Consider the following 13756-nt stretch of genomic DNA (forward strand, 5'->3'; position numbering starts at 1 on the left):
TGTCCTAAGCTAGCCCGATGATCAGAGTGACTCTCGGGACTTCTGTGGGAGCTGCTAGGAAGAACTCTGGCTCACTCGTATTGAAGGTCACGGGAGGATGAGAAGCCAGAGCTGCTGAAGTCAATGAAGCCATCACGCCACCTAGAGGAGAGAGCCTGGGGCTGCCCAGGGCCATCCCAGAGAGACCCCAAAACAAAGCCAAGGGAGCAGAAAGCAGAGTGGAGAGAGGCCAAGTCCTAACACCATCACTTGGACCCTGACTCTAGGCATACCCGCAGCCAGGGCTACTCCTGCACTTTTTATTCACATGAGCCAATACATTCCTTTTTTCCTTTCCTTTTCTTTTTTACTTTAGTCAATATGCTTGCTTAATTGACACAAATTTCTGTTCCTTGCAGAGAAAATCCTAGCTGATGGCAACTTGGGGACCATAATGCATGCACTGCCATGTAGTTGAAACATGCTTTGGGATGCTTCACAGAGAGGCAGTATGAAAGCTTTGGGGAGCTGAAACCCCTTACGAAAGGTGAGAAAACAATGTGTTCTAGACCCTGGCTGCTCCAAGTGTGCTCTGAGGACCAGCTGCATCAGCAACTGTGGGAGCTTGTTAGCAATGCAGAATCACAGCCCTGCCTGAGACCCACTGAATAGAAGTTTTAACAAGATCCGTTTGAAAAGCTCTGTTAGAACACTACTGCTGCGTACTGGCTGGGTGACTGTAGCAAATTACCACATTTCTCTCTGATTTTTCATGTGGACAATGGAGATCATAATAACAGTACAGAGATGCAGGTAGGGTGCAAAACCAAAACAGTCCTGGGTTTTAATCCTGGCTCTTCCAGTAACTATGATCTTGGGCCAGTTGCCAACTTCTATGAGCCTCAGTTTCCTCATCTGTAAAAGTGAGGTTAACAATACCTGTTTGACAAAACGGATGGAAGAATTACAGGAGATAATGTATTTACATAAAGTGCTTGGCACATTGCTTGACCCAGAGTTCCGGGACTCAATCAAAGCTACATGCGCTTGTTCTTATTGTTGTACTGTTATGATTACTGTTATTATCCACCCTACACACCTCACAGGAGAGGGGGATTGTGAGACTCAAAGAGACAATGTAAGAAAAAAGTGCTCAGAACAAAAGGACTCAAAGGACTTTCCTGACCTGGAAACTGAGGCTCAGAGGTAAAGCAACTTGTCCAAGCTCAGCAAAGCAGGGAGGCGTAGAGCCTAGGGTGGCACCCCCACCCTCCAGTCCGGTGTAGCTCACAGGGTGTGGGTGGCGCTGTGTTTGCCTGTTCTTCCTACCAGACTGAGCTCCACAAGCTTCCTGCCTCCACATCCAGGGTGCTGCCCACTTGCCGCCCACAGTGGGCACAGTGGGCACAACATTTGCTGAACGCAAGTCTGGACCATACGACTCTTTAACCCACGGTGTATTCACCACCCCAAACTACCTACCTCCCCTGGTAAGGTACTACAGCGCCTCAGTGCCTTAATTTGAGAAGCTGAGTACTGCTATTAATCTTAATTAGAAATTACAGCAACACTTTATTTGGAGACCAAAATGCCACTGGGAATTCAGCACACAAATCCAGCTTCAGCCCCCGGGGGAGAATCCAGGAGAATAGGAACTCTGGCTGGGTGGAGAGTGGGGTGGTTTCTTTCACTTGCCTGAGAAAAGTCACCTGCTTTCATTAGTCAGAAAAAATAATGCCAGGTTCTGCCAGAACCGTTGGCAAAAGAACTTCAGAAGCAAGACTGCAAGCAAAGCAGAATCAGGGCTTTGGCAACTGGTTGACATGTACCCGGTCTACATATGCAGACCTGTCAGAACACTGTCCCGGCCAGAAACAGCCAGCCAGCCTTTGTCTTCTGACGTCGACCTTGAAGGCAGATTGAGGGCCGTGGGTCTTAAACAAAATGGACCCCAGGAAGTGTGGGGTGAGCTGAAGTGGCCTGGAAAATCCTTATTACATGGGACAGTAGAAAGCACAAAACAGGAAGGTAGATTTAAACACAAATATAGCATCAATGACAATAAATCCAAAAGGGTTACGCGCTCTAGTTAAGTAGACTCCTGCAGACCACGCAAAGCAGCACGAAAAAGAAAAGCAGGGCAAACGCCTTGAAAAGAAACCTTGTACCAGAGAAGATCCAAATGGAATAGCCAATAGCCATCTGAAAGAGTGCTCGAGTTCCATGAGTAACCAGGAATAAAAAATAAAACCACGGCAAACCATCGCACTCTCCCCAGATATGGGCAAAAATTAAAAAGTCAGGTAAGACAAAATATCAGCAAGAACGTGCACCATTGAAAACTCTCGGATTCTACTAGTAGGAGTATAAATGTGGGATGACGAGTTTTAAAAAGAGCTTGCTATTATCCAGTAAATTGGAGGGTATGCATGCCTGTGATTCAGCAATTCTACTCCCCAAGTTATGCGTTGGTGTACATGTGCACAGGATAACGTGTTTGAGAACGACGCCATAGCATTGTCCCTAACGCCCTAAAACTGGAAATGACTCAAAATGTCCATCAACACAGGCATGGATAAATAAATTTGAAGTCATACAATAGAAGTTTATACAGCAATGGAAAGAGACACACCCAATGTGAAAGGCGTAATGTTGAATGAAAGAACACAGACTCCTTTCCTGCAAAGTTCAAACACAGAGCAATCTAAACTATACCGTTACGGACGGCAGAGGTAGGTGGTAGAACTGTACGTTGAAGGAAACGATTCTTCTCAAAGTCTCCAGTGGTGAGGGAGGGTTGAGTGTGAGAAAGGACTTGGGGGGCCTTCTGGGGCTCTCCATGTCCTGTTTCTTGACTTTGGTGGTGCTTTTATGGGGCTTATGGGATTTCATCCATTAGTGCTTTTTAAACAGTGTAGTGCACAATTAGTCACTTTTCTGCATGCATGTTGTACTTCACAGTGAAACAAAGAAAATGTAGGACAAACTAAAATAAAAACAAAAGCCCTATTTGGAATTATCTGAATTCATCCCCGAGTTCTGACAGTGGCCGATTCAGCCATGTGCGGCTTAGGAGAATTTCAGTGAGGCCGAAGACAGAGATATAGAGAATGGAGGAGAGACTAAGAGAACAAGGAGGGTGATGGAGGAAAAAAGTTACTGAAGACCTGTGTGGGTAGAGAAGGAGGTTACATTCAGGGTTTATGCCTGGAACTTCCACCTCTGAGAAGGAACTTCCACCTTTCCCTTCTGTCCTTATCTTTCAAGACTCCCCTGTAAATCGCCTGTGGGTCCCCGGCAGTTAGTCATCCTGTCTCAAGTATCCCTTTGCATTTTATACTTCTATCAATGAGCAGGTTTCTTGCCAAGTTATAATGGTTTGCCTTCCCATGCGATCTCCTCAAAGGCAATGGGTAATTTTTCATCTTTCCTGGCCTCTCCTTCCTGGCAGCACTTAGGACAGTGCCTGACCAGGAGGAGACACACGGCTAGTGCTTGTTGAATGACTGGATGAACAAGGGAATGCTTTACCTTCAGCTGCAACTCCTTGTATCGCTTAGACATCCGAATGAGCAACTTCTCACCATTGATCATAGCAGATTTTTCTTGGTAATACTGGACCATGGCCTGAGCAGCTTCTGTGTAAGCCATCTCCAAAAAGGCCTAGGAAAGAACATTCAGTACAAGGTATGATTCCATGTATATGAAGTTCAAGAACAGGCAAAACAAATCAATGGTGAAAGAAGTTAGAGTGCAGTGTCCCCCCGGGATGGGGTGGGGTTTTGACTGGGAAGGGGGCCTGAGAAACCTTTTGAGGTTCTGGCAATGTTCCATATCTGAACCTGTGTGGTAATTACACGGGTGTACACATGTAAAAAATTAATGGAGTTGTGCACTTAAGACTAGCGCACTTAAAGTATGTATTTCAAACCTCCATAAAAAGAAGAAAAAAAAACAGTACAAGGAAGAGTTCTCTTTGATCCCATCTGTTCAAAGAGACCTATTTATTAACTCCACCAAAAGAGCTCATTATAAGATGGCCCCTCTCCTGATCCCCATGGTTACCAAACACGATTCTTAATTATGTATGTCCATCCTGGGCTACAGCAGGCCGCAGGAGCCCTCCTGGGATGGGAGGGTCCATTAACTGAGAGTTTCCCAGGGGAAGCGGTAGAGCAGGGGAGAGTGAGTGTCTTACACAAGTGATCTTGGGCCGATCCCTGCAATGGCAGAAGACAGAGGCACAAGCCCTGGGTATTTGAGCTCTCACTTTCTTTATGAAAAAAGAAACATACTAAAACTTACAAAGAAATGGTCTTTTCCATTCTATCCGTGTCTACAGAGACTTTCTAAATAGGTTGTTTTGACCGACCTGTCAGTTTACCCCAGGAGCTGTGGTGGATTCAATCTTGTTATTGTTTCCTGTTATTATTATTTGTTTGGTTGGCACCGAACTGGTCCCTCAGTGTTGAGAAGGAAAAGTGATCTGTGACAAGGGGCCCTCGCTGTGAGCGCCTACTCTCCTGTTTCCTTGAACAAACGCATCCTCCCTCCTTCCCTCACATTTGTTTTTGAATTTCCAACACGCTTTTCTGCAGGCTGCCACAGTCTATGGCACAGTGTGGGCGACTAGCAGGCAAGATTATTTAGTTTTATTCAAATTCTGCCACCCAACTTTCTAAGTGCCTCTTTGTTCCTGGAAACATTTTAGTACCTCTAGCTCTCACCTGTCAAATGCAAATAATGCTGCTGTATTTTCCCATGTACAATGTGCACTTTTTTCCCCTCAAATTTTTGAGGGAAAAATAAGGATGCACACTGTACATGGGCATAATGATTACATACCATGGATATAAGAATGGGTATAGTAATCCCATGTATAACGTGCATATGCATGGGTGTGCATTATACGTGTGCGCACATGATACATGGCAAAATACAGTAATTCAATGACTTTCACTGCATTCATGTTGCAAACTGAATTTTGGACATTTACCCAAAATAAAATGCTGAGAAGCTGGAACAAAGAGACGAAGTGAAAAACCTAAGCCCAGGTTGATGGAGGAAGACCACTGAGAATCTGCTATGGCTTAGTCTCCAAAGTGCATGCTTTAATTAAGAAAATAATTTCTCCTATGCCTATTCATAAAACAACTCTATTTTATGAATAACTATTCATAAAATAAAAATATTTATTAATAATCAAACACAAAATATTCTCATTTCTGATCATTCTCTGCATAAACTCCCCCTCGACTTTAGAAATGAAGACAAACATATTAACTCCCAAGGCCTCGGTCAATCCCCAGAGGGTTGAGGGTTCTTAGCTCCTCAGACGTACCAGGCATCCATCAGTTCCCACCTATTCTCCTGCTGTGCAACCCAAGGGCCTCAGATGCTATCACCACGGATCAGTGAAAATACCTGTTTCCAGTTGCTGGCTGTCTCCAAAGCCAGGCCCTCAGCTATGAGACGCTTAGAAGGTAAGACTGTATCATTAGCTCAGGGGATTGGTAATGCAGTAAAAACACTCTAGTTCATGGATATCTGTTTGGGGGGCCAGTTAGCTTTGCCATATTAATGAGCACCTCATTCCAAAGCACCCCCTCACCTCTAGGCAACCCACAGAGGCCTGTAACCATCTCAAGAAGGGTAAGGAGAAACAAGAGGGAACAAAACACCACCATCACCAGAAACCTCTGTGCTTTACCAACTGGAGTCCACCTGTGTTTTCCCTCTTTATGTTAAGAACAGCTTCTTAAAAAAAAAAAAAAAGTACACATATGTTATTGTACCGGAGAGATCACCACCCACATGCGACCGAGCTGGAACAGACCGGTGTGAAAGTGCGAGGACCCACCTGATTCGTAGACTTCATGAGGATGTAATTGGTGACCTTTCCGAAGGGCAGCCCCAAGTTAATGACGTCGTTCTCGGTGCAGCTTCCTTCGGGAAGATTGCAGATGTGCACCACGCGGCCAGCACCCGTTTTCCGCTGCACAAACTAAGAGAAACAAAGAGCAGTGTCTGGTCTTCAGAAGACATTTCCCTCTTGCCCTCTGTGCCAGTTGCTCCTAACGGCCGTCTTCCTCCCAAACAGCGCTTGCCAAAATATAATTGACAAAATCAACCCCAAAACGACCCCATTCACACGTACAAAACGTTGATTTTATATCATCTATTTACACAAAAGATTCACATTTTTAATGAACAGTCACATCCAGGGCTTTGAGGAAACATACATTGCTGGTTATCTACAATCTTGTGAGAATATACGTGAGCGACAGCTCATAAAACTTAAAACATACATAGCCCGAGATCCTGCCATCTCACTTTTGGAAATTCATCCTACAGAATAAATGCATCAGTATGTAAATACTCAGGTACGTGGATAATTTGTTGCAGTAATTTATAAGGTGACATAAAAATTTGGAAACAGCCCTGGCTGGTGTGGCTCAGTGGATTGAGCACCAGCCTGTGAACCAAAGAGTTGCTGTTCGATTCCCAGTCAGGGCACATGCCTGGGTTGCTGGCCAGGTCCCCAGTAAGGGGCACTCAAGAGTCAACCACACATTGATGTCTCTCTCCCTCTGTTTCTCCCTCCCTTCCCCTCTCTAAAAATAAATAAACAAAATCTTTTTTAAAATGTGATAATTACTGACATTGGGGGTGGGGTGGGGATATGGGGTTACTTATATGAGTGTTGACTCTTCTGTCTGTCTGAAATTTTCCCCAAAGACAAAAATGTTAAAAGGATATCAGCAGAAGCAAAAGGGATGGGAGGACAGGTATTAACTTGTCAATACTGGCTTTCTTCAAAGAGTGGAATGGGGAGGGAGGGAGGGAAGAGATGTTTCACCTTTTTCTTACATACTTCACATTGTCTGACTTATACTTTTAAAGATTCCGATGATGAAAAGAAGGGCATAGACAGGGTTTGTGGGACCCTAATGCGCATGCAGAGGCATTCACAGCAGCAGCAGTTCAGGGAACTGACTTTCTAAACTTTGTTGGCCTTTGGAATCCTTTCTTCAAACAAAAGCTTGCTGACCAGTCCAAGATAGGCGTGTGACACCTAAGAGGAGCTGCTCTAGACAGACTTTGGGGTCCACCACTTTGCTGCCACACTGCAGCTGGCGGTCCCAAAGGCACCTCTGAGGAACACAGTTTGGAAGCCAAGACCTAGGCCTAATCACAGCTTGTGGAGGAAGGAAGTATGTCTGTTTTGTCTGTGCAAACCTTACTCAGCCTGAGTCTCCAGGAGGTTCGAGAATTAGTAACCGTAAGCCAACCCAGCGTGGATGAGAAGGGTGCCATTTTTCTGTACCCAAATCACGTTCTCATAGCACAGCCTGTATTTGCACAAGCACCACTTGGTATATAAAAATGTGAACTTTAACCCTTGATTACATTTATGTGGGGCTGGCTAGCCAAGCTAACACAGTGGGAAAGTCTGAGGTCCCATCCCTAATGAGGGCTAATACTTGGGTGATTCTACCACAAAAAACTCTTACTTGTCCCATTGGAGCTGAGGACAATTAGAGTCTATAATAACCTCCCTTTATGGTCCAGCCCTGAAGTGGAGAAACCCAACTGCCCCTTTCAGATGTCCCCGTCTGTGATGTCCAGAGGTCAAACACTTTCCCAAAGGGGAATGGGACTCAGTTCATGGCCCGGGTGGCTCCCAGGGCTCTCCAGGGATGCCAGGAGCAGGGCAGTGAAGAGGCAGGGTCAGTGCCTCCCTTTAGGCTGAGTGGTGCCCATGAAGAGGCAGACCCAGCTGAGCTCTTAGGCGAGGCAACATGGCTGGGCCTCTGAGTTGATCAATAGGAGGGCTGAGGCTGGGCGCTCTGACCCACCACCTTCTGGCGGGCACATTTCTGCCCCACGTGACTTTGCTGTGCTTGGCCTGGGCTACTGTGTGCTTGGACAGCAGAGCAGACACTCAGGGCAGTTCTGGGCCTGGTCCCCTCTCCAGTTGCCTAGTGACTGGGCACAAGGGCCGGCGCCTGTTGCATTGTCTCCTCCAGACTGAGAAAGCAACTGGAGAGAGGCGTTCTATTCAAGCAGGAGTGCAACAAAAGCTGCTGCAGGGCCGTGGAGCGGCCTCGGGAGCATAAACACCCTCACAGCTGCCAGTCACCAGAGTCGAGATGAATTTGTGCTGCAGACCTTGTCAGAGAGGCCCTCAAATAATGGGTCTCAATTAAGGTTTTCATACAAATTTTTAAAATGCATTCCATGAGCACTGTTTCCTCCCAAGCTTTTAAGTCAGAAATAGAAGTTGGATTTTATGGAGTCCTTTGCTGTCATTTAAAGTAATCACGAGATCATCAGTATTCTTCCAGTATTTGCCCAACTGGTGGACTGCAAATGGGTTCTAGGCATGCCAAGGTGTCCACCCCTCAGGGTGGAGGCCAAGCACCTCCGGTGACCACGGGCGGCTTCTTCAGTGAGCCGGTATACTTTGGTTCATCACTTTTAAGTAAGCCATGAAATGAAAATCTTGAGAATCTCCGTGTTGGTATTGTGTCTGGCTTCAGGGCATGTGAAAGCCCTGTCCACTTAGAAAAAAAAGGTTTCTGTGTTACAGGCACACCTTGTTTAATTGCACTCTGCAGACGCTGCATTTTTCTCATAAGTTGAAGGCAAGACCCTCCACCAGCAAAAAGATTATGACTCTCTGAAGGCTCAGGTAATAGTTGTTAGCATTTCTTTTTAGCAGTAAAGTATTTTTAAATTACTATATGTACATTGTGTTTTTAGACAAAATGCTACATTGCATGCTTCATAGACTACAGGATAGAGGAAACACACAGACTGGGAACCAAAAAATCCAGCGACTCTTTATTGCGGTGGCCTGGAGCTGAACTTGCAAAATCCCCAAGGTATGCCTGTATATTCCTTTGCAAGTATTTGATTTAGGAGAATTCAGTCTGCATTCTTTTCTGTCATCAATCTAAAATATCTTTTTGTTTTAAACTTGATTAGGTTCAAAATCGTATTTGATTTGTAAAACTTGTATGTATCTATAAAGTCACCTTAATCTATTCTTGAACACTTTATATAAACATGGCTGTTTTTGCCATGTGCCCTGTGGCAGATGTGAATGATGCAGGAGAAAGTGAGGGAGGGAGGGAAGTGGGCAGGTACGAGAAAGGCAGAAGGCCATCTTTAGGTGGTACATATGGAGTAAAGTTTGTTCACGGTGGGGGTGGGGGAGGGGGGCACAGACAACCCTGAGTGCCTTCCAGCAGGCAGCACGACACTGCACAGTAATCCCCAGCCCCGGTTCTCTAACAAGTCCTTTGGGGTCTTTAGGTAATAATACCTCAAGGGAGAAACATTATTTTTGACATTTGAAAAATCTGAGTTGAGGTCATATTTTGAGGTTTTTGACCCTATCAATGCTGTGACCCTGGTTAGATCTTAGGCTAATTAGAGAGTATGATTGGTGTGTCTGTGTTTCTGACGAATATAAATGGGTAACTAGTTAATTAGTCACTCATGCAAGTACTTTGGCATAGACAGAACTTTTCCAGACAGGAAATGAAGGACAGTGGCTGTGGGAGGTAGGAGTACATGATTAAAAGGGGTTTGGGCTGGGAAAAGCTTGGGCTTCTCCATGTAGCGGACAGAACCTAACCCTGGAAGACGGAGGACCTGGATTCAAGCCCCAGCGTGGCCACTGCGTAGGTACATGATAAGGCCAATTCATTTTCCCTCTGGACCTGAGTTTCCTGATGTCCGGAGCGGGGGAGGCAGCCTATGCATCTGAAGTCCTTCCCAGATGTAAAATGCCCAAAGTTATGTGGCTCTAAGTTCTAAAATTCCACTCTTCCCAGAAGCTTTGCCAAGCTAAACCCCAAGATCCAAGATAATGATAACTTTCCTCAACTGTGCTGGGCATAAACAGGAAACCTGCGACTTCCCCACTCTCTGTCCCAATGAGTGTAATGTCTGTCCTCCTTCCGTACATGATTATCTGTGTCAGCACAGATCTGTTTACAAGCATGGTCATCTTTCAGGCGCGCCTGTATGTGTTGGTGGTCTTCTCGTCTTTACAGGGCTGAAGAGAAGTCCCAAGCAGCAAGCACCTTGCTGGTGAGCTCTGCCGTTCCCTGAATGACTGTGCCCCCAGTGCCTGGAACAGCTGAAATGATATACTGAGATGAACTAAGGAGACACAGGCCTGGTACCTCTTCAAGGCCCAGACACACATCAAGTGTGTGGCCTTATAGTCTCCAGGTACCAGTGCCAGGCACCAGAAGTGTCAGACAGACCCGGATCTGAACCTGCTCCCCAGTGTCTAAGCTTGGGCAAATGACTGAATTTCTCCGTGCCTGAGTGTGCTTGTCTACAAAACAGGGAGAATACAAATTGATTCCACATGACTCTTTAGAAGACAAAAGTGCCACAATGTATATGAAGTGCCTTAGTGCAATGCCGGGCATCCAGCAGGCTCCATAAGTTAATATTGGTCTCCTTTTCTCCAACATTTAAATTCTGTGGTGATTCTAGACTTGGGGGGGAATATAGCTGTATTGTGGTTACATAAGAGAAAAATCTGTGTTTGGGGGAAATTCCTACTGACGTAGTTAGGGGTGAAGAGATATGTCTCCAACGGTTCAATAAAAACAGGCACAGATGATCATATACATGGGTGGAAGGAACAGGAGATAGAGGGACAGACAGATGAATAGACAGAGACGGATGGAGACATGGACAAAAGGATGGGTGGACAGACAGACGGAGATGAATAAACAGACTGATGACAGACACACACACACACAGGCTGAAAGATGCGGAGAGAATGATAAAAGAGCCAAATGTAAATGAGTAGCGAATCTGGGTAAAAGGTATGTGGGTGGTCCTTAAACCTTTCTTGCAACTTTTCTGTAGTTCTAAGTGATATTAAAATTAAAACTTACCAAAACCCCATTTTTAAAAGCTGTGCTCTGGGGCAGGAGAGAATCGTGAGACCTCTCCAACTTGAATTTTTGGTGTGAGGGGTGGATGGGCCCCATGAGCCTCCCACCCGCGGCTCTGCCTGCGGAGCTTCCAGGAGGCACACGTGTGACAGGTGCATTTGAAACTTTCCAACCCAAGGTCAAATCTCTGAGACAGCTACGGTGTCGAGGGCTGTAACCAAAGGCCTAATTACTAGCCTACAGGGACGGTCATCCTTTCCCAGCCGGCTTCAGTAGGCCTGCAGGCCAGCACTGACCTGGAATGCCCCCCCTTGCATGGGATCAGGGGCCTGGGTTGTCCGTTTTCACAGGTGGGGGTCCCTCATTTAAAGCCAGATGCTGCTTTAGTGGCTCATGTGACTGGACCCCAGACGACTCAGCTCACTCACAGTTCTTTACAGGTGGGTGGAAATACAAAGAGAGCAAACAGACTTGTATAGGAAGATTCTGAGACCTTTCCATTCCCTCTGATGCTGGTGGGAGCCTCTGATGCTGGCCTCGCAGATGAGTTCAGAGAACAGGCCCAGTTCAAATAACTCACGAAGTCGCAATAAAAACGTGGCTAGGGCAACAGGCCTGTGGGGCGAGGGAAGTCTCTCCAAGTGCTTGCTAGAGCTATAAACATGAGTTTGATGTTCAACAAACAATGTCTGTGCTCCAGACTGATGTGCTTTAGGTGTGACTTAACTTCACCTGGCACTTGGTCTGCGGGCCTCTGTTGGTTTTGTGCTAAAAACACCTCAGGACGGACACAACACCAATGTTTATTCCGCATGGTGCGGATTTTGAACATACTGTGCAGAGAGCAAATGGGCGTGGGTCCCCAGCTATGGCTCCTGTAGGATAGACACAGATGTCTTTATCGACACTTCCAAATATTTTATAAAGCATATTAGCTTTGACTTAGAGGAAATCTACTTTTATTGGTGCCAGGCTTGCCTACGGGTCTTGGGGTGGTTCAATATGTAAACTTTAGAGTCACGGAATCTTCAAAGCGGGGGGTCGCCTGGTCCACACCCATAGCCGTGTATGTGACACTGAGGCCTGACAGCAGTTAAGGGGCTTAACCCGTGGGCGATGACGGCGTGGTGGGTTTGTGATTGCAGCTCAGGTCTCAGTGAAAAAATCGACCGATCGCGGACTTGATAAATCATGGTAAGTGCATACAACAGATGATGTTACACGTAAGATAGGGTTTCATGTCCAGATGCACAAAGATGTCTAGAAATCAATTACATATGTACTGTGAGCTTAAGTCAGTGGGGGGGGAAAAAAAACCCAAGTGGCACAACAGATTATATGGTGTTACCTGATTTTGCAAAAATACATACTTTTAGTAACTGCGCATGCACATGTCCACCAGCTAGAAACACATACTTAGAGTAGAAGACATCGGCCTTCAGTTTTATCTGCAGGGTTGGATTTCCTATTTTTTACATTTCTGTTACTATTTGAATTTTTTGCACTATGTCCGTCCTACTTTTGCAACATGAAAACATAATTAAGATTTGTCAAAAGAAAAGGAAAAAAACCAGAAAACAAAACCCACCCAGGTCTCCTGTTTCCCGGCTCTAGGAAAATGCACAAGGTGGCCCCCACCGTGGGGACAGGAGCAATGGCAGAGCTGGACTGGTGGGCGGGGGGTGGTTATCATTTGTCAGGTCAACTGCTACTCTCCATGGTCTCTGGAATCGGGAGACCACAGCGCTCTGAACCATGGGCCCAGAAGGCCAGAGAGGACAGACAGACGTTCTAGGAAACAACCACCTATGACTTAAACCTCTGGCCTTCCACAAACATTTGTTTCCCTTTGCCTCGATTTCCTTATTCATACGAGTTTTCCGGTGGGGGGGGGGGGTCCTGGTGAGAAAGAAACCATAAAAACAATGCATATCATCCCGTTCCAGGGAGGCCCTTCTGTGGCGCTGGCACGAAATAATCCCCAAGGTGGCTGTGAAAACTTCCAGGCGGTTTTATGGGGACAGCCAGCAGGCCAAGTCTGTCTTGGACAGGTGCAGGTCAACTATTTACAACCTGAGAAGGCCCTGAAGGCCCGTGCAGGAAACCTGATTATTTATGTGACTGTCAGCCAAAGACTAAGTGCCACTGCTCTGTCAAGTGGCACTTAGTGAGCTTCAGTGAAAGTCAACACACTCTCCTGGGACCCTGGAGTTGGGGGACAGGATGATTTGTGTCAGTCCGTAGCCCCCCTACCATTCCCCATCTCTGTCAACAGTATACGTGGACACGAAAGACGGGCACTAGCACAGAGCTGAGACAAGTGTGAATTTAGCAGCCAAGCCTGGGCCTGGGGGAGGTGGTCGATGGGATTTGTGATCGCATGACACGTGTGGCACTTCAGAGACCCTCTGAGGGCTCATTCCCAGGGCCCATGTCACTGTGCTCTGCTTAAAAATGGGGAGCTTTAGAAGCAGGGATCACTCTTTGCTGCACAAACAATAGTGATTCTACAACAGCAGAGTCCTGGCTGGTCTTCGACAAACGTGTTTCTGAAAAGATGTACGTAAGTGGAATCAGACAGGAAAAGCTCTGGCACAGGACCGGGGAACACTTTTGGAGGAAAGCCCAAGAAAGCTTTCATGGTTCTCAAGGGGGCTGCGGGGGGATAATGGAGGAATTTCAATCGCTCATTAAATACGTCTTTTCCATTTGAATTTTCACAAAAAGCATAAATTTTGTGAGCAGAAAAAACCAGCAGAAATGAGTATGCACAAGGAGCTCACTGGGCAGAGTGTCCTTTGCTAGCAGAGTAATTGCCCCTGATGTATCTGCTTATCTTTGGAGGT

The 13756-nt window shown here is 46.2% G+C and overlaps 1 protein-coding gene across 1 annotated transcript in view; it reads right to left on the reverse strand.

Moving 5' to 3' along the window:
• RBM20 (RNA binding motif protein 20) overlaps positions 1-13756 on the reverse strand; it is a 179965-nt gene that overhangs the window by 31685 nt on the left and 134524 nt on the right. The window contains exons 6-7 of the mRNA XM_024555799.4: positions 5840-5983; positions 3511-3642 (exon numbers count right to left, since the gene is read on the reverse strand). Of these exons, the coding sequence (XP_024411567.4) occupies positions 3511-3642; positions 5840-5983 (276 nt within the window). The remainder of the gene's footprint in view (positions 1-3510; positions 3643-5839; positions 5984-13756) is intronic.

Source organism: Desmodus rotundus, chromosome 4, assembly GCF_022682495.2.
Source record: "Desmodus rotundus isolate HL8 chromosome 4, HLdesRot8A.1, whole genome shotgun sequence".
Lineage (NCBI taxonomy): Eukaryota > Metazoa > Chordata > Mammalia > Chiroptera > Phyllostomidae > Desmodus > Desmodus rotundus.